This window comes from Mobula birostris, chromosome 11 (assembly GCF_030028105.1).
Source record: "Mobula birostris isolate sMobBir1 chromosome 11, sMobBir1.hap1, whole genome shotgun sequence".
Lineage (NCBI taxonomy): Eukaryota > Metazoa > Chordata > Chondrichthyes > Myliobatiformes > Myliobatidae > Mobula > Mobula birostris.
Window position 1 is genome coordinate 70349229 of NC_092380.1, and position 24832 is coordinate 70374060.

Below are 24832 nucleotides of genomic sequence, written 5' to 3' on the forward strand. Positions count from 1 at the left end.
ACCGTGTGCTGTGGTCAGATGAGTCTACATTTCAGCTAGTTTTCAGAAAAAACATGCATCGAGTTCTCCGTGCCAAAGATGAAAATGACCATCCAGATTGTTATCAGTGAAAGGTGCAAAAGCCAGCATCTGTGATGGTATGGGGGTGCAGCAGTGCCCACGGCATGGGTGAGTTGCATGTATGTGAAGGTACCATTGACTCTGAGGCGTATAATTAGGATTTTAGAGAGACATATGTTGCCATCAAGGCGACATCTCTTTCCGGGACGTCCACGCTTATTTCAGCAGGACAATGCCAGACCACATTCTGCACAGGCTACAACAGCGTGGCTTTGTAGTGCGACGACAAACCAAGTTCTCAGAAGATTGATGCTGATGAGAGAGATAAGAGAGACAATGGAGAAACATTCAAAATGCTAATAAGAGAGAGAGATTAACGAGAAAGAAACACATTTCAGAATATTGACAGACCGGTTGCTTTGAACCTGAACTGTTTGAAGTTTGATGGACAGGCGATACCCCAGCAGGGGGATAAAAAGAACAGGTTTGCTAAGGCACGACACACACCACGAGATCACGAGATAACGAGACCCTGGAAGAGCAGTGTGCCCCCACAAGTTGGTAGGAGTTTGGAGGTCTGGTCGCGGGAACCGACCATAGACACACAGGGTGAAAAGGTACGATCAGCAGGAACCTGGTGTGTGTGTCCGCCCTTGCCTGGGTGCCGGGTTCACCGCAGAAGAACAGTCATATCCGGAACGGAGGGGTCACAGTCGGTGACCACAGAAGACATTAAAAGGGTTCACCCGAAAGCTAACTGCGAAGAACATCAAAGGTCTGTCTGAATCAGATTTGTATATTATCTCTCTCTCTCTCTCTAACGGCACAAGAGCGACTACTGCGAACTGTACTAAGCTGAACTGAACTCTGCGCCACTTGAGACTGATCATTTTACCCCTAGACTGCGATAGAGCTTGGGTGATTCCTATTACCCTAGTTCTGTGTACATGTGTGTTTTATCATTGCTAACCTGTTGCATTTATATCCTTACGATTAGAATACTGTGTTGCTTATTTCTTTACTAAAACTTTATTCGTTTCTGTTAACCAGACTCCAACTAAGTGGTCCATTTCTACTGGCTTGGCAACCCAGTTACGGGGTACGTAACATAAGTGGGGATCTCGTCCGCGATTTTGAACACCAAATTTGGGACTGGGTAAATTGATTGGGTTAAAATTCCCGAAAGAAAGGAAGGGCAAACAGCAGAAATGGTGATTGAGGAATTTCTAAAGGTGCCAACCTTGGAGGCATTAGAGGATGCCAGGAAATCAGAATTGGCAACTGTTGCCAAATGGTTGAATCTTTTTAAGGGGAAGTCGACAATGAGGACAGAGCTATCATAGAGCATTATGTATCTAAAGGTGTGTTTCCCCAAGGGGAGCTGGAGGTGGTATCTATGGGCAAACCTGGTGGAGAAGCAGTACAGCTGCAGATTGAAAAATTGAGACTCGAGCACAAGTTCCGGTTAAAACAGCTGGAACGAGAAGAGAGGAACAGGCAGCGAGAGCGAGAAGAGAGGGACAGGCAGCTAGAGCGAGAAGAGAGGGACAGGCAGCTAGAGCGAGAAGAGAGGGACAGGCAGTTGGAGCGAAAAGAGAGGGACAGGCAGTTAGAGCGAGAAGAGAGAGTGAAACAGAGGGAAAGGGAATTTGAGCTGGAGAAGTTAAGGATGACACTAGCGCAGGGGCCCATGCCGAACCAAGGTGGAGGGTTCAGGGCGACCCAGGATGTTAGGCTGGTTCCCCCATTTGACGAGACCGATGTTGATCGGTACTTTCTCCATTTTGAAAAAGTCGCTGCAAGTCAGGACTGGCCGAGGGGTAAGTGGGCTGTTTTGCTTCAGAGCGTACTTAAAAGAAGAGCTCAACAGGCTTACTCAGCATTGTCCGCAGAAGATGCCCAGAGGTATGATGTGGTGAAAGGGGCAATACTCAGGATAAATGAGTTGGTCCCGGAGGCATACCGGCAGAGGTTCCAGAATGTGAGGAAGCAGTGGGGCCGCATGTATTTAGAGTTTGCCCGTGAGATGCAGATGTATTGTGAGCGTTGGTGCGCCTCGAAAGGGGTCAATGGGGATTATGACAGACTGCTACAGCTAATACTGATTGAGCAGTTTAAAGGTTGTGTCCCTGAAGGTATGAGGCCCCATCTAGATAAGAGAGAGGCAGAAACCTTAGCCGCAACTGCTAAGTTAGCGGATGAATACGCGTTAACGCACAAAGTGAAGTTTACCCCGAATAAAAGCTACCAGAAGGGTAGTCAAGAGAGCGGAGAGAGTCCGCCAGAAAGTCAGAAAGTAAGCCAGGGACTAGTGAGAAGGATAAGGAAGACCGGGAACAGTTTGGTAGGAAGTCTCCTGGGGTCGTATGCTATAATTGTGGGAAAGCCGGACACTTTGCGTCCAGGTGCTTTGCCCCAAAGAAGGAGACGGGGAAAGGAAAAACGACCGTTCCGACTGGCTGTATTGCGCCGGCAAACAAACCGCTAGGGGAGAAGAGGTCTGATAAAGTTCAGGAAGGGTGCGAGAAGTTTATCTCCGCCGGATTGGTGTCGGTGAAGGAGGGGTTAAACCCGGTTCCAGTACGGATCTGGAGAGACACTGCGGCTTATCAGTCATTGATCTTAAGGAGTGTTTTAGACTTTAGTTCAGAGACCCAGACTGGGGAGGTCAGGGTGATAAAAGGCATTGGGAAAGGGACTGAAGCAGTACCTTTGCACCAGATACACCTAAAAAGCGACTTGGTCTCCGGACCGGTCACGATCGGGGTGAGGCCCGAACTACCGATGGAAGATGTGGAGGTCTTACTCGGTAATGACCTCAGCAGCGGAAGTATGTTCTCAGCAGTAAAACTGACAGGCCAGCCTGCCAGCATTAAGGCTCCGCCCATGGACTCACAGGTTTATCCCGTTTGCGCAGTGACTCAGCGCATGTCCAGAAAGGCTGCCGAAGCAAATATAGATTTAGCTGAGACGTTTTTACCAGCCTTGTACCAGGAGGAGGTTAGAAAGTGAGAAGAAGGGGCGTAGTGAAACGGACGTTGAGGTAGACTTGTCATTAGCAAGGAAGGAATTTATACAGGCACAGGAGCGAGATGAGGAGCTGATGGTTTTGGCGGAGACAGCTCTCTCCGAAGCAGAATTAAAAAGGGAGCCAGTGGGCTATTATGTGAAGGAGGGAGTACTAATGAGGAAATGGAGACCACGTACCGTGCCCGCAGATGAGGAATGGGGGGGGAGGGGGGTGCCGAAAATTTATGGGGATGAGATTTTTAACCTGGCCCACAAGATACCCCTCGGTGGACATTTTGGGGTGAGGAAAACAGTCAATAGAATCATGAAAGAGTTCTACTGGGCGCACAGGAGGAAGGATGCTATTGACTATTGTAGACATGAGCTAACACAATTACAGGCTATTGATATGCTAACAGCTTGCCACGATAGGCTTGCAGACCTAGTCGGTGTTATCACGAAAATTAATGAGGCTAGAGTGCCACCTGATAAGGGGAAAGCCCATTTTGAAAAGATAATTATGGTGCCGACCAGATGGGAGAAGTCTATTGTTTTGGCCAACTTTGCTGATGAGTTCTCTCACTTAGCCCCCGAACAGAACGAGCCGCTGAGAAAGATAATTAACCGGCACGTACACGTATGTATGGATGTCCCGAGGCAATGCAAAGAGCCGGTACATGGTGTTGTTGTCACATCAGGTCAGCCTAGTAAGCAACGCCCCTGTAGGATGATTAATTCAGTGACAAAAGGGCTAAAGAACGCAGAAGCGTATATTGGTGATTTAGTGGTCTGGAGTGACACGTGGAAGGGGCACATCGTGGCAGTAGAGGAGCTGTTTAAAAAGCTGTTTGAAGCCAGCCTGACAGTGAACCTCGCAAAAAGTGAATTCGGCCATGGAAAGATCACTTATCTGGGATTTGTGGTAAGACAGGGGCCGCTGGAACCGGTGCAGGCTATCTCTGAAGTCCCCACCCCGACAGACAAGAGAACCCTGAGAAGGTTCTTGGGTATGGTGGGGTACTATCGGAAGTTTTGCAAAAACTTTGCGGATATTACCCTCCCTCTTACTAAGCTCTTGCCAAAGAATGCTAAGTTTGTGTGGGACGGCCCTTGTTATACTTGTCTGGGACGGAAACCACTGAGAATTTACACTGATCACAACCCACTAGTGTTTTTGGCCACTATGAAGGATAAAAACAAAAGGTTGCTAAGTTGGAGCCTGGTCTTAGAGGATATTAAAATAACACATATAAAAGGAACGGATAATGTGATTGCTGACTGTCTGTCAAGGTGTTGAAAACTTAAAGTTCTCCGTATTAGCCGAACAGCTGATGACCCTGCATATTAGTGTGTATCTAATAATGTATTCATGCTCATAATTTTTACCCCTGTAAAAATCCTTTGAAGGATAGGGGTGTGACCACAAACCAAGTTATCAGAAGATTGATGCTGATGAGAGAGTTAAGACAGACAATGGAGAAACATTCAAAATGCTAATAAGAGAGAGAAATTAACGAGAAGGAAACACATTTCAGAATATTGACAGACCGGTTGCTTTGAACCTGAACTGTTTGAAGTTTGATGGACAGGCGATACCCCAGCAGGGGGACAAAAAGAACAGGTTCGCTAAGGCACGACACACACCACGAGATCACGAGATAACGAGACCCTGGAAGAGCGGAGTGCCCCCACAAGTTGGTGGGAGTTTGGAGGTCTGGTCGCGGGAACTGACCATAGATGCACAGGGTGAAAAGGTACGATCGGCGGGAACCTGGTGCGTGTGTCCGCCCTTGCCTGGGTGCCGGGTTCACCGCGGAAGAACGGTCGTATCCAGAACGGAGGGGGTCACAGTCGGTGACCACAGAAGACATTAAAAGGGTTTGCCCGAAAGCTAACTGCGAAGAGCATTAAAGGTCTGTCTGAATCAGATTTGTATATTATCTCTAACGGCACAAGGGCGACTACTGCAAACTGTACTAAGCTGAACTGAACTCTGTGTCACTTAAGACTGATCATTTTACCCCTAGACTGCGATAGAGCTTGGGTGATTCCTATTACCCTAGTTCTGTGTGCATGTGTGTTTTATCATTGCTAACCTGTTGCATTTATATCCTTATGATTAGAATACTGTGTTACTTATTTCTTTAATAAAACTTTATTAGTTTCTGTTAAATAGTTTCTGTTAACCAGACTCCAACTAAGTGGTCCATTTCTGCTGGTTTGGCAACCCAGTTACGGGGTACGTAACAGTAGACACAGAGTGCGTGTGCTTGACTGGCCTGCTGCCAGTCCAGATCTATCTCCTATTGAAAATGTATGGCGCATCATGAAGAGGAGAATCAGGCAACGGAGACCATGGACTGTTGAGCAGCTGAAGTCTTATATCAAGCAAGAATGGACAAAATTTCCAATTGAGGATACTACAATTAGTATCCTCAGTTCCAAAACGATTAAAAAGTGTTATTAAAAGGAAAGGTGATGTAACACAATGGTAAACATGCCTCTGTCCCAACTTTTGTTGAGTGTGTTGCAGCCATCAAATTCTAAATTTGTGTATGTTTACAAAATACAATTAAGTTGGTCAGTAAAACTATTGAAGATCTTTTCTTTGTACTTTTGTCAGTTAAATGAAGGTTCACGTGAATTAACATATCACAGATTTTCGTTTTTATTGCATTTTGGGAATTATCCCAACTTTTCTGGAAATGGGGTTTGTATTTCCTAATATAGATAATTATTGTGATAGGTGCAAAAATGAAGTAGCTACTTTGTAACATATGTTCTGGTCATGTCCCTCATTGCAATCGTTTTGGAAATCTTTATTTTCTACAATTACTAAAGCTTTGAAAATTAATTTACAACCTAATACACTGACTGCTCTATTTGGAATAGTTCCGCATCATATTCCCAGTGTATTTCATTTTCAAACCAACATGCAATTGCATTCGTTACATTGTTGGCAAGAAGGGCTATTTTATTGAAGTGGAAAGATACCTCTGCTCCTACACTAATTCAATGGTTTTCCCAAGTAATGTTATGTCTTAGTTTGGAAAAAATTAGAAGCAGAACTTTTAATCCCCGATTCGATTTTGAGAGAAGGTGGGGCTCTTTTGCCAAATATTATCATTTAATTTGAATTAATTTAAATGGTTTCCTTCCAATTTTATGTTATATAAATGTGATTTGGCGGTTGTTGTTTTCTTTTTATATATATATAAAAATGATTGTAAGACGTATTGCTCCGGGAGTTGGTTCCTAATGGTTTTTTTTTTCTTAGTGGTTTATTTTTCAGTTAGTTGGTGTTCTCTTTGTTCCTTCTTTTTCTTATATAATTTTTTCTTTCATTAGCATACATAAGGTTTTTTCCAGCTTTATTAATTATATATATACTAATTTGCTGAACTTCTGTATTATATAGCTGTAGAAGATTATATATCAATAAAAAGATTTTAAAAATGGAAAAATGTAAACGATGGAGAATACCACATCTTGTGGGTCATTAGAATACGTAGAGCAATTATGTCATGTGACAATGTGCCCTTCACAACTTGCTCCATCAAGCAATTTCTCTCAGACAGGTGAAAGCCCCCTTTGTGGCACAAACAGTGCAGCAGCTTCCCCAACCTGAAAATGTAGTCAGACAACTTGTCTCCTTTCTTCCTCCTGGAATGTGTCTTTAAACTTCATCCTAAGATCCGCTGCACTTCCAGCAGTGCCAAAAGCATCTTTCAGAGCTTGCAGATAATTAGCTGATGTGGCCAATGGATTTTCTGCCTTGAGGAACCTCACCATATCAGCCGCTGGCCCCTTTGAACTCTCTACCAGTCTCAGTTTGTTTATGTTATCTCAGCAGTGCCATTCATCCAGTAACTGAATGAATGGTCTGCTCAGCCCAAGCCTCATATTCTTCCTCCCATCGGGTGTGGGCTTGACCCCAGAGAACACTCCCAACCTACAACAACTTCGGCTGTCACAGATATACTTCTGCATTTATCAACCACTAATGTAATAGCTGAAACAAGCTCAGAATTTACATCAACAGCTGAAGGGCTCAGTAGATCTTTCACATCAGGCAAGTCCTTCTCCTCACTCTGTAGAAACGAGAGCAACTTTTCTTTAAAGTCTCTGCTCTCAGCTACAGGAAACTCAACGTCCAATTCCGCACTCGCCTACACTTCCGCTTCTCTGAAAGCATGGACAGCCCGTGCCCCTGCCTCTCCTGGGACCCCAATGATACCAGGCAGATCCACTCCCATCAAGTCATTGCTAGTCTGAACTAAAACCACATCTATACCTGTCATTCGGTCAAACTGCCGTCCCATGATCAACTTCCCCTAATATTTCAAGGTTACTTAAAACCCTTATCAATAATTCATCTGGGCTGCAGGTGTCCAAGAACACAAGCATCAGATAGGGGCAGTATCTTTGAATTGCACCAGCGCTTAATCCCTGCGCCATCCACAATCACGTATCTTAATCACTTTCCTAGACAGTAGTTAAACACAGGATTAAACACAAACCCACTTTATCAATTCTCAGGGCAATCACACTACGTTCAATGAATTCAATCGAGGATGATAGCCCCTGCAATGAAACCCCTTTCTATTGGGCTCCTCTGGAAAGTCAGCTTGTTGGCCCCTTGCTAACAGCCACTGGACTCTGCGGCAAGGAAACCATTTTTCCCAGGCTCCGTACGTCTAGGGTGTATGCAACTTTGATCCTGCTGAACCCAAGAGGTTGGGGTGTCTCGCCCACATGAATCCCAGTTTGTCTGAATACTGTGTGATTTACTGCCCCCCCCCCACCCCATCGTCGCTGGCAAGAAATAACAGACCGTACACTGCATACAATTAGAAAGAATATATAATTAAGAATGTTAACTTAACCTAACAGTTATTAAAGACTGAAAAAAAACAAAAGGGCCCATCATAACCAGTCAGTCAAATGTGCACATAAGTAGGAGCTCATCTTGCAGTTGTCTAACTCATGCACTGGACCCTTAGTCTGCGTGAAAGGACACACCACCTTCCAAATGTCCCTCAAAATCCAACTCGAACAAATGGGATCTCCCATGGGAGTACTGGTCCTTCCTCTTTGAAACCATTCGTCTGCACAAAGCACCTTGTGCAACAGGGACGGCATCCTCAGCCATCTTCCCTCCTGTCTGCTCCCAGCTCCCGCCAAAAAGAGGTCGACCCACACCTGTGTCCCTCAAAAAAATCCTCTCTGCCCAGCGTTCTCTAGAACCTTCTCCCAATTCCACCATCCTGATTGGCTGACACCACATTCCTAAGTTGAAGAGCAAAGCCCCTTCTTTCAGCCCATACCCAAAAAAGGCTGACAGCAGAACAGACTGCTTATAGAACTGCTAAGATGAAATATCTACAGCACAGCAATTAAAAACTTAACAGGGTGCTACACCAGTAGATGTGGGTCTGAGGCTATAGGGGGAGGTTGACCAAGTTAGGACTTTATTTCTTAGAACCTAAGAGACTGAGAGGAGCCTTATGGAGGTGGACAAAATCATGTGGGCTCTGGATATGGTGAATGCACAAGGCCTTTCTCCCAAGGAAAGGGGATCAGAGAGAAAGACATAGGTTTAAGATGGGAAGGGAAAGATTTAAAAGGGACCTGAGGGGCTTTCTTCACACAGAGTCAGATGTATATGGAACAAGCTGGCAGAAGTTGTTGAGGCAGGTACAATAACAATTTAAATACATTTTGAACAGGTCCATGGATAGAAAATGTATAAGGGATACAGACCAAACACAGGCAAATGGGATGAGCTATGATGGGCATCTTGGCACGAGATGGACTGAAGGACATGTTTCTGTACTGTATGGCTGCCGTGTAGCAACGTGCCAGAAGCTATATTCAAATCAGCCTTGGGCTACAGCACAGGTCCCATCTTTGCTTTATTTGGTAGTCATCTTACCGAACTACTTACAGCAAATTACGGTGCACCCCTGCAATACAGGAGGGATGCATTCCTAGAGAGCTATTCAAAATGCTATTTTCCATAATGTCAAGGAAGTTTTTCCTCTCTGCCCTGCTGGTTGGCCGATCTGTAGACAAGAGAATGTGGATCGTATTGTAGACAGAAGTGAAGGTTGCTGTTCTAATTATTTCTGTTACCCCAACTGTATAATGTGGGAGCTTTGCTAAGCCAGAGTCAATTTAACAGTTGTTCACTTCAGTGCTGTATTGTGGATAAGATTTTCTATTTAAACAAAAAGGTATTTTTCATGTCAATCCGAAAGAAAATGTCACTTTTATTAACATATAAATCTCAGATAACCTGGCATCCTCGGAACTTTGGTGGTGCAAGCCTCACCGATGTTCTAAATCATTGGATGCTAGTCTACTAACATGAAAGCAATTTCATTTCTTTGTTTCACATGTTACACAGTATTATAATATTTTTCCAATGAAAGAGTACGGGGAATAGAACCCAAGCAATTTCAGATTGACTACGGGTATCCCAGCACTTTCTCACATTGGATCCCCAGCTTTGGCCACATAACACAAACCAACTCACACTCTTTAGAGTGTAGATGGTGCACAAGCATTAGGATTTCTGAACAACTGCGTGCAGCCTTTTCAGTTTTAAATGTATTAGTACTTGGTAATCCTTGCATTTATATAGTGAAATAAAGGAAAGATACTCCCAAGGTATTCTGAAGGAGTGATTTTTTTCCAAATACATTAAATCACATAAAACACACAAATGACTTAGAATCTTAAATTAAGTCATTGGCTACTTTTTCAAATAATCCAAAAGGACCCCAACCTTAACGTGGTTTGGAGGCTCATGTGCCTTAATGACCTGGAGAACTACAGCGGCTGAAGTCAGGGCTTTAAACATTGGCTATTTGTTGGATCAGCCATGTTATACAGGTCAAAGGGTAGAAGCCAGACTATGAGTGGTCCACTGATCCTCCAGGTTCAGGGGTTCAGCTCAGGGCTAACAACCTTGACTGATCAAACAAAACTGTTTGAAACAGCAATGAAGAATCCTAATACATCTGAGTGCGACAGTATTCCTGAGTCTCCAGCTGGGACTTGCATGACTGACAGTAAACAGAGATGAAGCTACTGACATGATGAAGGAAGCCCTGAACACTACCAGAAATGGAGGACTTTCACTGCTGCCCAAAACACCAGTGGTGTGACATGCAAAAGAAGATCTTCTTTTACTCAAATAAGGTAAAACTTCCCAAACAAAATTTTAAGCACTACTTTAATTTTAGATTATTTTCTGATTTGCAGTTTTGCCATGGTCTCACTCCACCCCTCCTGTACTTTTCTATAAACCCACCAACCCTCTAAAATATTAACACTTAAACACTTCCCATGTATCCCTAATTTTTTGAGATAATTCTAAAGTGAGAACTTCAGCAGCTGAAAATGCAACCACTATCCATGCAGTGAGTAAACTCTGGAATGATTTAGAGCCAAAATTGAAGGCTGGAGATATTTCAGAGGGTATGGGGTTGGGAAAGAGTAGAATAAGGGAGAAAACATTTTGAGAAAAAGAAAATGGTGCAAAATTAAAGTTCTGCTTAACACTGCAATTGACTGTCTCCACACTACCAAGAAGGATATCAAAAGAATTTTCTTTGACTATAACCTACCCAGAGACAATTTGATTCAATGAGCACAGGGTTGAAGGGTGCAAGTTTTAACGAGAATACCTCACCCTTTACCAATTAAAATAGGGAAATCACTTAAGAGTCCAGTCACTTTGGGAGTAGGCTAAAGCCATGATCAAATCTAGAAGGAGTATAATACCTCCAGTCCAACTAACCAACCTGTCAAAGCAAGCACCTCCTACTCCACCTGGGTAGAGTTTGCAGGTACCACATTGGCCTCAACAATACCTCAGAAATACAGGGGTTGCAAGTTAGCTTTTACCCTGAGGAATTGCCAAAGAAGGGGTAAAAACGGGCACAGAGGGGAGAGGAATTCATCAAGACAAATTACAGCAAACAAAAACCACTTCACAATCCAATCTGGAATTATGACAAATTTTGACTGGTGTCAACCAAATCCGTAAGTGGCCCAATTATATAAATTTAACCAACATAAATGAAATAATAACCTGAACATCCTATTTTAGAGGCGGAAAACGTTTTTATGGGTAGGGCACTCTAGTTAGAGCGTAGTTTAAAATGTATAATCATACCACAAAAGAAATATCACAAACAAGAGAAAATCTGCAGATGCTGGAAATCCAAGTAACTCAGAAATTGCTGGAGGACTCAGTAGGCCAGGCAGCAACCATGGAAAAGAATACAGTCGACGCTCTTGCTGAATGGTCTCGGCCCAAAACATCGACTGCACTTTAATCCCTAACCGGGTTGGCCTGCTGAGTTCCTCCAACATTTTTTGTGTGTTGCCATAAAATAAATAACCCATCCGCGTTTTACTTGAAAGAATTGACAATAAACACACTACAAAAGTTTTAAGGTTCTTTGTCCAATTCTCGAGAATGATCTTTTAAAGGAAACCTTAGCCAGACTCCATTTTATGCCCCGCCGTTTAAACCAGTTTTACCCAGAGGAGAGCAGTAACCGCACTCTGACACCTTACCTGCCGCAGGGGTGAGCCACACAACAATCAGAAACAACACCAGGGGTCCCGAAGCCCCTGACCACCGGTATCGCCGCGACCCCGCCCAAGCGCGGCTGGAAGAAAAACCCAGCTCCGCCGCCATTTCAGAAGGAAAAAACAATTGCTTTCACTTTCGTATTCTTCACGTGGTTTGTTCGGGTAAGTACCCATCATCATAGAATATGTTTTAATTTAAGTCTTGTCAACCGCTGTCTCCGCAAGACTGGCCGTATACATTGCATTGCCCTTAATGTTGTAAGGACGTATCGAAAACTGAGGCTGCAGTCTACAGAGATGGGCGGAAAGCGGTGTCTGGGTAACGAGCTGCGGGGTGACGGTGACCCTGCTCATCCTCGGAGAGAGAGAATCATTCAGTGCTTCGGGAGGCGGCGACTGCTGCCGATCCAGCGCCTCTCATGCTCGACCCTTTACCAAAATAAAACCTGTGACCAAAGGGACCCCTGCGTTCCGTGATGGGAATTTTTAACATTAGCTGGCGCTGAGACCTTTCTACTGGCAATCCGTAACCAATCTACCTAGTCTGGCCCTTGTTCTTCATTTGTTTGCCTGCACTTGACCTATCTAAATACATCACTATAAAATGCATTCTGTTATTTTTGCAACCTGAATATACTTATTTATGGAATGATATGTCTGGATGGCTTCTAAACAAAAACGTGTCACTAAATCTTGGTACAGTATTGGTATTATTGTCACATACCAATACCAGTGGTAGCAATCATGGTGTTGATAAAATGCAAGGGTGTCTGATGTTCAGCAACATTGTAGCCCTGGTGGTATCATATTCTGGCTCTCTAGGTCAAGTCTTGGGAGCTCCCAAGTGCAGGCATGAAATACATAAAGCAAATCAAGCGGTGAAACCTTTCATATTTCATGTGTCTGACAGATGACAAGCGAATCTGTCTTCCTTTCGGCTTTTTTGTTTTGAGAGAAAACAAATAAAACTGCAGATACTGGAATATGAAACAAACAACATGTGCAGAAAGATAAATCACTTAGTTGAAGAATGAGGGGTGTATTAACATCATCTGGCATTGATGTAGTTTTGCACAACAACCTTGCTCTCAATATCAATAAGACCAAGGAATTGACTGTGGACCTGAGGAAGGGGAAGGATGAAGAACACACTCCAGTCCTCGTTGAGGGGTCAGCAGTGGAAATGGTAAGTGGTTTCAAGTTTCTAAATGTCAACAACTCTGAAGATCTATCTTTGGCCCAACGTATTGACGTAAATAAGAAGAAAGCATGCCTGCGGCTATATTTCATTAGGGGTTTGAGGAAATTTTTTAATGTCACAAAGACTTCAGAAAATGTCTACTGATATGTGCTGGAGAGCATTCTGACTGGTTACATCACAATCTGTTATGGAGGTGCCAATACACAGGATCAGGAAAAGCTGCAGGGGGTTGTAAACTCAGCCCGCTCCATCATGGGCACGAGCCTCCTCACCATCGACGACATAAGATCATAAGATGTAGGAGCACGATTAGGCCATTCTGTGATTTCATTATGGCTGATCCATTTCCTTCTCAGCCCCAAACTATAAGACTATAGGACATCTTCAAAAGGCGATGCCTCCATCGTTAAGGACTCCCACCACCCAGGACATGCCCTCTTCTCATTACTACCACCAGGGAGCAGGTACAGGAGCCTGAAGCCACACTCAGTTTTAGGAACAGCTTCTTCCCCTCGGCCATCTGAAATCTGAATGGTTGATGACCCATGAATACAACCTCGCTATTTTGCCTTCGTTTTGCAGGGCTTGTTTATTCTTATATTTCTTACTGTAACTTATTGTTTTTTAAATGTTTTGCACTAAAATGCTGCCGCCAAACTGCAAATTTCAAAACCAGTGTCAGTGATGATAAACCTGATTCTGATTCTGGGATTGAGCTGTTGCTGAACTGAAATCATTAGTCATGAGCTTTTTAGGCTATCCAGCCCCCACCCTGCTCCCCATTCTCTCTGCTGCTCGATGGCAGAATGGGTTGCAATGACACAATGGGTTGCAATGACACATCCAAATGCCAGGTTGGGCTGAGGAAGTAGAATATGTGCAGGAGCAGCCTATGCCCCAAACATCTCCATGCAGCATGGAATGGCACGGAGAGCATATGTGAGAGATGGCTCATATTGTATGGGACCAACTCCCAAGAAGGATTTCAGTGCCGGTGTCTAATAACAATTCCATCTGAATGAGGTTCAGCCTGATCAGGCCTGACCACTCCTGACCCCACCCCGCTGAATCCCTAGTATTGTCATGCCATATTAATGTCATTTGTACACTCTCGTATTACAATTGACAATTGATACACAACATGAGAAATTAGAAGTAACAATAATTTATTTTACTTTGAGCAAGAATATTGGGAAATCATAAATACAAAAGATTCTGTAGATTCTGGTAATCTTAAGCAATAAACACAAAATGCTGGAGGACCTCACCAAGTCAGACAGCATCTATAGAAGGGAATAAGCATTAAATATTTTGGCTTTGAATGAAGGGTCTCATCATAAAACATCGATTGTACATTATATTCTCCTCTACAGATGCTGCCTGACTTGCTGAGTTCTTACCACAAATTGAGAAATTGCATTTTTATAGTAATAAACAGAAGAGATTCTGCAGATGCTGGAAATCCAGAGCAACACACAAAATGCTGGAGGAACTTAGCACTTTCACAGTACCTTTTCTGATCATTCAAAACAGTATCGCAGCTAATACAATACTTGAGATCTTTAGTCACTACAATGTTCTGGAAAGGAAATAGTTGATTATTTTTCTCTCTCTGCTTTACAGTTCAGATCAAGAATTTAATTATTGGACAAGCTTAATTAGTAAAGAACAACATTATGCTCTGAATCTTGGCTAAATTTGTTTCAGTATTAATTGTAAAATACGTTTGAATAAATGTACAATTTCAGACTTAACCTCACAGAAGGAAAATAATCTGAATGTGAACGAAATGATTAATTCTACACTGGCATACTGAGTGCATCAATAGCCTTGTTTTTTTAAAAATTATGTTACTGAAATGAAATAGCAATTGTTAGACTGTTGGAAAATGTTCTGAGGAAAGGATATTATTTTGGAGTCACCTGACTTGCATTTTGGCTTTTATGTCTCTTATGGCCAGAAGGACACTCTTGCTTAAATGGAAAGATGCGGCCCCTCCTATTCACGCCCAATGGTTACGTGATGTCATGTCATGTTTAAATTTAGAGAAGATTCGATGTTCAATCTCTGAATCTAGTCAAGACCTTCAAACATTGTGGGGACCTTTTCTGAATTATTTTCAAAACCTTTGATTTGCTGTTAAAGCACAGATGATGACTAGTAATTTTTTTCATTTTTTTCTTTACTAATCAGCTTTGGTCTTAGTGGTGCGTTGGATTTTTTTAATATAATAAAATTCTTATATTTCAATGTTACAAATTAATTAACTTGTATGAATATAGGGTAAGGAGCCTTTATATACGATTTTGTATAATGTATTGATATATATTTGTTTTCCTGTACTCTGTATTCTTGTATGTAAATTAATAAAAATGCTGGAAAAGAAAATGTTCTTTTCAATTATGAAGATGGGAAATTGTACAAGTTGCATGTTGTTAAAACAGAATTGTAGTTGAAATGTTAGCCCATTTGGCCAATTGCATTATTTGATTTGTAGACCTTATTTATTGATGTTCAACTTTAAATTCATTTTCATATGTTCTTGATTTCTTCATGCAATAATGGTTTTTATTATTCTGTTCCACTCCTTTATTATTTTCAATTTTAATAAAAATCCATTCTTCATATGACTCCATTTTATAATTTGTGGTAACAGTACTTCCGGTTTGTATTTCTTTCCACATTTTCTTTCATTTTGATGCCTCATTAACACAAATGAAAGAGCTTAATAATCAAAGTAAGACAATATTAAAAGCTGCAAAATGTTCCATATATGATTTACATAATTCATGTATGAATTAAGTGAATCTAATTCAAGTCAAAACCAATTTAAACAGAATATATGCTTTGATCTGCTAATTCTGTTGAGAAAAAAAGCAAATATAATGGTTTAAAATTTCTTTGCCATTCTTAAAAAGGACTGAGGTCCTTTAACATCTGTCGGACGATGCTGAGGATGTTCTATGAGTCTGTGGTTGCCAGTGCGGTCATGTTTGCTCTTGTGTGCTGGGGCAGCAGGCTGAGGGTAGCAGACACCAACAGAATCAACAACCTCATTCGTAAGGCCAGTGATGTTGTGGGGATGGAACTGGACTCTCTGACGCTGGTGTCTGAAAAGAGGATGCTGTCCAAGTTGCATGCCATCTTGGACAATGTCTCCCATCCACTACATAATGTACTGGATGGGCACAGGAGTACATTCAGCCAGAGACTCATTCCACCGAGATGCAACACAGAGCGTCATAGGAAGTCATTCCTGCCTGTGGCCATCAAACCTTACAACTCCTCCCTTGGAGGGTCAGACACCCTGAGCCAATAGGCTGGTCCTGGACTTATTTCCTGGGATAATTTACATATTACTATTTAATTATTTATGGTGCAACTGTAACGAAAACCAATTTCCCTCGGGATCAATAAAGTATGACTATGACTATGACTATAAAACCATCACTTCATTGTTGAAAGAGAATATCCTCAAAGTCTCCAAAAACAAGGCTTTGGAGAGGTGCAGAAGAGGTTTACCAGGATGCTGCCTGGATTAGAGGGCCTGTGCAATAATGAGAGATTGGACAAATTTAGGTTGTTTTCTCTAAAGCAGAGGAGGCTTAGGGGAGATCTGATAGAGGTTTATAAGATTATGAGAGCCACAGAGTACTGTATATAGACAGTATCTTTTTTCAAGGCTTGAAATGTCAGATACCAGAGCCCATTTAAGGTAAGAGGGGTTAAATTCAAAGGAGATATGAGGGGCTAGATGCTTTTACACAGAGATTGTTGGGTACCTGGAATGTGCTGCCTGGGGTAGTGGTAGAGACTGACACATGAGGGAATTTTAGGAGACTTTTAGATAGGGACATGAACGTGAGGGAAATGGAAGGATATCACCATTGCGTAGCAGAAGCGAAGAGTTAAGTTGGCCATTTGATTACTAATTTAATTGGTTTGGCATAACATTGTGGGCTGAAGGGTCAGTTCCTGTGCTGTACTGTTCTATTTTCTATATGGGTAAGAAGTAGGAACAAAAAAGAGTATTGTCACTTGACTGGGGATGTATTACAGACATTCAAACGGTCAAAAATAAATTGAACAGATATATAGGCAGATGTCAGGGAGGTGCAAGAAAAATGTTATAGTATCAGGGGATTTTAATTTCCTGAAAAATAATAGGAAATATCTTCAAATAAAAGGCTTCGTGAAGGAACCTTGTTTATTTTAGATGTATTCAAGAGAGTGTTGGATTGGCGTATAGAATTGTTAATTTTCTTGCTTTTTAACTTTGTTTTGCTTGCTTATATTTTTATACAATCAGCTATATAATGTAGCTTTTCAATGAATTTTCCAACAATTACAGCACAGTTGGCTCTGTATTTTTCAAGAAACTTTTCAGATTCAGTAGCAAGTGTCATACAACTTGAATCTGGATATTTTATTAGTTAACTGTTATCAGTACAATGTCTGTTAACTGTCTGGTTATAAGAAGGCCATGATTACTTTTTAGTCTAGTCTTTTCTTTGAACTCTCAACGCTTCTTCTTGTTCTTCTTTGCTATTATAACATTTAATAAAACAATAGTAAGCATCAATTCTATGCTTCATTCTTGTTCTCCGAAGAACCTTTAGATTGCTTAAACATTGGGATCCAACAGCTTGGTGGAGACAGCAGGATGGTTGCGAAAAATTAAGGGGTAGAATAATCCCAGATGAAGGGAAATATTTTGCTCCACACATGCAACCTTCCTCCTTACTTTACTAACAGTCAGAGAAATCTCATTCTTGCTTCAATACAGCATCTAAACAAAGGAGATTTAGGATAAAGTTAAATGTGAAAAAAATTAAATTTGGTTGCAAATCTAGTGATTAAAAAATGGAAGTAACAATTAAAGTGTTCTGCATAACAAAAATTGTTACAAGCTGGAAGAGTATCAATAAAATTAAAATTGTTACAAGCTTTGTTGAGTGTCAATAAAATTATCATCAGATCATTAAGTTCACAAATTAAGCGTTATGTGCAGCGAAGCAGTGTCCAAAGTAGTGCAACCCACGACAGAACAAGGAACTGATCCCCCAGTCGTTAGGTGTGAACAGATGACTGAGAGTTAGGGTTCTTGCCTGTACAAAATATTTCAATTTTCCAAGATTAATGAAGAAATCAGAGTGAAATATGCTGTCAGTGTTGAGTCTCATGAAACTTGGCTGCTAGTAAATATTAAAAAAATCATGAGAAAAACCTTGGGAATGCTTGAGGGAAAGAAAAAAAAAACTGCATGTGTGTTATCACAGTTAAAAGAGAAATGAACATGCTGAGTTGGAAGATCAAATATGTGGTTTTAAAAGTGAACACGTTGAGTCAGAAGACTGAACATGTAAGTTAACAGAATAAGTAAAAAAGTTAACTAAACAAGTGGAAAAGGAAAACTGATGAACTACAGAAACTGCATGACAGAGACAGTAAAAATTCTAAGGAGCAAATCTTAGAATTAACTGAACGAGCGAAAGAACTATGGACTAAGTGTAATCGCATGAAATTGCATTGCATGGAGCTTCAAGATAAAATGAAGTAGTGTCAGAAAATCCAGCAGAGACCTCAAGTGGAGTGATGCTCCTCCTTGGAAAACACTCCGGATATTGGACAGTCTTATGAGGCAATGCCACATGCCCAACTCAGAGGAATTAGGGGATGGAAATTGCAAGGACTGTACAGAGAGCTATAGTGACACAAGTGAAGATGGCAATAATGGAACAATAGGTTACCCAACCATATAATGACTTGCCCCAATAAAGACCAAGGAAGTGATAATACCCAGAACTGAAGATGGGAATTATGAAAAGAGACAGGTTTATCATCAACCAGCTGGATTGGAAAAGATTGATAAATGGTCCAAAGAGTTTTCACATCCTAAAAAAGGAGGTTTAACATCTTCAATGTATTAAGAACCTATACAACACCCATTTTGTTGGAGGAAGGTGGTTGAGTGCAAGCAAAAGACTTTTGAAAGCATTTCTGAATATGAGGAACACTACAGAACAGTGTGGTTGAGTTACTCAGGAGTTAATAACAGTCAACCATCCCCTAATGGTCGATCCATCAACAATTTTCAATGCCCTAAAGCCATCGCGCAACTGGTTTAAAATTATCAATGTGGCCAGTGGATTCTGGTTTGTACCACTGGCATAGGAATGTCAGCCATAGTTGGCTTTTACACTTAATGGACAACACTATCCCACTGACTACCACATGGCTCTGAGACAACATCTTAGGGACTTACCAGCCATAAATTTGACTATCATACAGTATGTAGATGACAAACTAATTGCATTTTACAATGAAGAGCAAAATGAACATGAAGTGTTTTATTTGCTTGATTTATCCTCCAAAGGTTCACAAAGCAAATTTGGACAAGGCACAATTGCAACAATAAGAAGCAATTTATTTGGGACAGAAAATTTCAAAAGTTCAAAGTAAAATTTATTATCAGAGTACAGACATTTCACCATGTACAACCCTGAGATTCTATTTTTTGTGGGCATACTCAGACAATCTATAGAACTATAACTGTAAACAGGATGAATGAAAAACAAACGGTGCAAATGCAAATATAAATAAATAGCAATAAATAACAAGAGCATGAAATAACAAGATAAAGAGTCCTTAAAGTGAGATCATTGGTTGTGGGAACACCAGATGTAGAATGAGTGTAGTTACCCTCTTTTGTCAAGAGCCTGAAGCTTGAGGGGTAGTAAGTGTTCTTGAACCCAGGGGCGTGAGTCCTGAGGCACTGATGGCAGCAGCTGGAAAAGTACGTGGCCTGGGGTGGTGAGGATCTTTGATGATGGATGCTGCTTTTCTTACAATGTTACATGTAGATGTGCTCAATGGTTGGGAGGTTTTTACCCATGATGCTCTGGGCTGAATTCATGACTTTTTGTAAGATTTCCCGCTCAGAAGCATTGGTGTTCCTCTACCAGGTCATAACGCAGCCAGTCAGTACATCACACCACACATCTATTGTCAAAGTTTTTGAGCACATGCCAAATCTCCGCAGACTCCTAAGGAAATAGAGGCACTGTCATGCTTTCTTTGTAATTACAATTATATGATGACTCCAGGACTTGACGTATGAGATAGTGACAGCCATGAATTTAATGTTTCTGACACTCTCCACCTCTGCTCCTCCGTTGAATTCTGTCTCATGAACCCCTGGTTTCCTTCTCCTGAAGTCTACTATCAATTCCTCGGTTTTGCTGACATTGAGTAAGAGGTTGTTGTTATGACACGACACCGTCAAATTTTCAATCTCCCTCCTGCAAAGGCTGGCAAATCTGCAACCACCTACAACAATCCAGCAACTGTGATAATTTCTGGGTTTGTGTAACTACAGCAGAGCGTGGGTTGAATCATCTCCTGAAATTGGACTACCACTCAACATCTCTTGAAGGGGAGAAACTGCTTAGATGATCGTGTGATTCTGAATGAAGAACAACTGGAAGCATTTCAAACTTTAATAGTGACAGGATGTGCAGGTCCTGCATTAGGAATCCATGATATGTGTAAACCATTTACCCTGTACGTCAAGGGGAAACATGGCTGCATGATGGCAGTCATAGCTCAAGAACATGGAAACCTGCAGCATCATTCTGGTTATTACTCTGCCAAATTGGATAATGTAGTATTAGGATGGAGTTTGGGTTTATGAGTAGCGCAGGCAAACTATCTGGAAGTCATGGCTGTTTCTCGCTTTGTGCTCAATCAACATTTAAATGTTCAATGTCTTCACTAAGTACATACATTACTGACAATGAGTCAGGCCTTTCAAGTAACAGCTGCTCAGTGGTCTAAATGGTCAACTGCTCTTGACTCACCTAATATCATCATCAAGTGAGAAAGTCCAGTGGATCCAGCTACACTGTTACATTGGGTAAGAAGGGCTATAATGATCATGACTGTGCAAGCCAAATAACATGCCAAGGAGAGCAAATCAAGGAGAGCAAGTAAATGCCTCTGTTGAACCCAGATCAGATATTGTACACCGATAGCTCCTCAACAACTGAGTACAGAGTTTGAATGCCTGGATGGGCTATTGTTTCTGAAACTATTGGCATCAGGAAGCATGATTCCTGGTACCTCTACACAGATATGAAAGCCCTGATTGAAACCTGTAAAATTGCAGAAAGAAGATCAGCGTATATCTACATGGCTTCTTGTTATGCATTTGGAGTTCATGACTGTGGAAACATGGAAGCAAAGGGGATATAATGTATGAGGAGTGTTTGATTCCTCTGGACCTGTCCTTATTGGAATTTAGAAGAATGTGCGAATATTGAAAAGCCTAGATAGAGTGAACCTGAAGAGGATATCCAGTAGTGAGGGAATCTAGGACCAGAGAAATAGCCTTAGAATACAAGGAAGTCCCTTTAGAACAGAGATGAGGAGGAATTTCTTTAGCAAGATGGTGGTGAATCTGTGGAATTCATTGCCACAGAAAGCTGTGGAAGACAAGTCCTCGAGCATATTTAAAGTGGAGGTTGATAGATTGATGATTAGTAAGGGACTCAAAGCCTATGGGGAGAATTCATGAAAATAGGTTTGAGAGGGATAATAAATCATTCATGATGGAATGCTGTCACAGACCTGAAGGCCCAAATGGCCTAATTCTGCTTCTATGTCTTTCTTTCTTTTTCAGTCTTTTTATTGGTTTCATAATGGTAAACATAACATAATATTGATGCAAAGTTATTGGGATTACATTGTTATAACTAACATATTTAATTATAAACCCAGTTGACACACAGGCATTGAACCTCCCAATCGTTCAGGATACAAATATAATATACTTTAAAAAAAAGGAAAAAAAAATCATGAAAAAGGAAAAAATATTTAAAAAATATACCCCCCCCCAAAAAAAAAACTAGCCTAAACAATGTTAGCCAACTAAACTAAAAAAAAAGACATGGGCTGTTATGTAACATAAAAAAAAGAACCATTAGTGTTGTCGACTCCACTCCTCTCAACATTTATTAAAAAGAAATAGAATGTTTGGAAAAGGTCAAATTACATCATATGGAAGTGTTGAATAAATGGCCTCCAAGTCTTTTCGAATTTAATAAAGGGATCATAAATAACACTTCTAATTTTTTCTAAGTTTAAACATAACATAGTTTGAGAGAATGAATGAAATGTGGTGGGAGGATTAATCTTTCCAATTCAGCAAAATGGATCTTCTAGCCATTAATATAAGATATACAATCATCCAACGAGCTGAGAGGTTAAATCACTTGATTCTATCATTGGTAACCCAAAAATAGCAGTAATAGGGTGAGGTTGTAAATCAATATTCAGAACAGTTGAAATAATATCAAAAATATCTTTCCAATATTTTTTTAAAAAAGGACATGACCAAAACATATGAGTTAAAGAAGCTATCTCAAAGTGACATCTATCGCTTCCATGTCTTATGGTTTTGTTATGGCTGCAGGAACCACATTTGAGATTGGCCAAATAGTACAAGAACTCATGGATGTTACTGAGGGACAAGGAAACGGCAGATGAATTAAATAAGTATTTTTGCATCAGTCTTCAGTGTGGAAGACACTAGCAATTTGGTAGAAGTTCCAGGTGTCAGGGTTATGAAGTGTGTGAAGTTTCCATTACTAGAGAGAAGGTTCTTGGGAAAGTGAAAGGTCTGAAAGTAGATAAGTCACTTGGACCAGAAGGTGTACACCCCAGAATTCTGAAAGAAGTGGCTGAAGCGATTGTGGAGGACCTAGTAATGACCTTTCAAGGATCACTAGAATCTGAAATGGTTCCAGAACACTGGAAAATTGCAAATGTCACTCCACTCTTCAAGAAGGGAGAGAGAATGGAAATTATAGGCCAGTTAGTTTGACCTCAGTGGTTGAGAAGATGTTGGAGTTGATTAAGAAGGATGAGGTCTCAGGAGGCACATGATAAAATCGGCTGTAGTCAGCATGGTTTCCTCAAGGGAAAACCTTGCCTGACAAATCAGTTGGAACTCTGAAGAAATAACAAGCACAGTTGAAGAAGGAGAATCAGCTGATGTTGCGTACTTAGATTTTCAGAAGGCCATTGACATAGTGTCACACATGAGGCTGCATAACAAGCTACAAGCCCATTGTATTACAGTTCGACTTTCACTAATCCGGCACCATTGGGACCTGAGGAGTGCCGGATTAGTGAAAATGCCAAATTATATTAAGCATGATCAGTGCTGGATTATCGAAGGAACTGGATTACAGGTAGTCGGATCAGTGAAGGTGGACCTGTACAGGAAAGATTCTAACATGTATAAAACAGTGGCTGGTTAACAGGAGGCAAAGAGTGGGAATAAAGGAAGCCTTTTTTTCTTGGCTGCCAGTGACTGGTGGTGTTCCACAGGTGTCTGTGTAGGGACTGATTCTTTCTACATTATATGTCAGTGATTTGGATGATGGAATTCATGGCTTTGTTACAAAGCTTGCAGATGATACAAAGACAAGTGTGGGGCAGGTAGTTCTGGGGAAGTAGGGAGGCTACAGAAGGACTTAAACAGATTAGGAGAACGGGTAAAGAAGCTGCAGATGGAATACAGTGTCCGAAAGTGTCTGGCATGTGCTCTGGTAGAAGAAATGAAAGGGTTGACTGTTTTCTAAATGGAGAGAAAATACAAAAAACTGAGACCTAAAGGGTCCCTAAATGTTAATTTGCCAGTTGAGTCTGTGGTGAGGAAGGCAAATATAATGTTAGACTGTAAGACCATAAGACAAAGGAGTAGGTTGGCTATTCGGCTCATTGAGTCTGCTCCGCCATTTTATCATGAGCTGATCCATTCTCCCTTTAGTCCCACTCCCCCATCTTTTCATCATAACCTTGATGCCCCGGCTACTCAGATACTTATCAATCTCTGCCTTAAATACAACCAAAGACTTGGCCTCCACTGCTGCCCGTGGCAACAAATTCCATAGATTCACCACCGTCAGGCTAAAAAAATTTCTTTGCATTTCTGTTCTGAATGGGCGCCCTTCAATCCTCAAGTCATGCCCTCTCGTACTAGACTCCCCCACCATGGGAAACAACTTTGCCACATCCACTCTGTCCATGCCTTTCAACATTCGAAATGTTTCTACGAGGTCTCCCTTCATTCTTCTAAACTCCAAGGAATACAGTCCAAGAGCAGACAAACGTTCCCCATATGTTAACCCTGTCATTCCTGGAATCATTCTAGTGAATCTTCTCTGTACCCTCTCCAACGTCAGCACATCCTTTCTTAAGTAAGAAGACCAAAACTGCCCATAATACTCCAAGTGAGGTCTGACCAGTGCCTTATAGAGCCTCAACATCACATCCCTACTCCTATACTCTATTCCTCTAGAAATGAATGCCAACATTGCATTCGCCTTCTTCACCACTGACTCAACCTGGAGGTTAACCTTAAGGGTATCCTGTATGAGGACTCCCAAATCCCGTTGCATCTCAGAACTTTGAATTCTTTCCCCATTTAAATAATAGTCTGCCCGTTTGTTAGAATTCATTTCAAGAGGATTAGGATATAAAAGCAAGGATATAATTTTGAAATTTTATAAAGCACAGGTAAGGCCTCGCTTGAAGTATTGTGAGCAGTTTTAGGCCCCTTAACTTAGAAATAATCTGCTGAAAATAGAAAGAGCTCAGAGGAGGTTTACGAAAATGTTTCCAGGATTAAACGGCTTGTCATATAAAGAGCGTTTGATGGTTCTCGGCCGCTATTCATTGGAATTCAGAAGAGTGAAGGGTGACCTAATTAAAATGTACTGAATGCTGAAAGGCCTTGATAAAGTGGATGTGGAGAGGATGTTTCCTATGGTGGGAGTGTCTACATCCAGAGGACACAGCCTCAGAATAGAGGGTCATCCTTTTAAAATGGAGATGAGGAGGAATTTCTTCAGCCAGAATTATTTGGAGTTCTGGCAGCTGTGGAGG

General features: G+C 41.4%; 1 protein-coding gene across 3 annotated transcripts in view; it reads right to left on the reverse strand.

Annotated features, from left to right (window-relative positions):
* Nucleotides 1-12002, reverse strand: part of LOC140205171 (uncharacterized) — a 54497-nt gene extending 42495 nt beyond the window's left edge. For all 3 annotated transcript variants that reach the window (XM_072272468.1, XM_072272467.1, XM_072272466.1), the window contains exon 1: nucleotides 11662-12002. In XM_072272468.1, the coding sequence (XP_072128569.1) occupies nucleotides 11662-11785 (124 nt within the window). In that variant the 5' untranslated portion in view covers nucleotides 11786-12002. The remainder of the gene's footprint in view (nucleotides 1-11661) is intronic.
* Between the last annotated feature and the right edge of the window lie 12830 nt (nucleotides 12003-24832).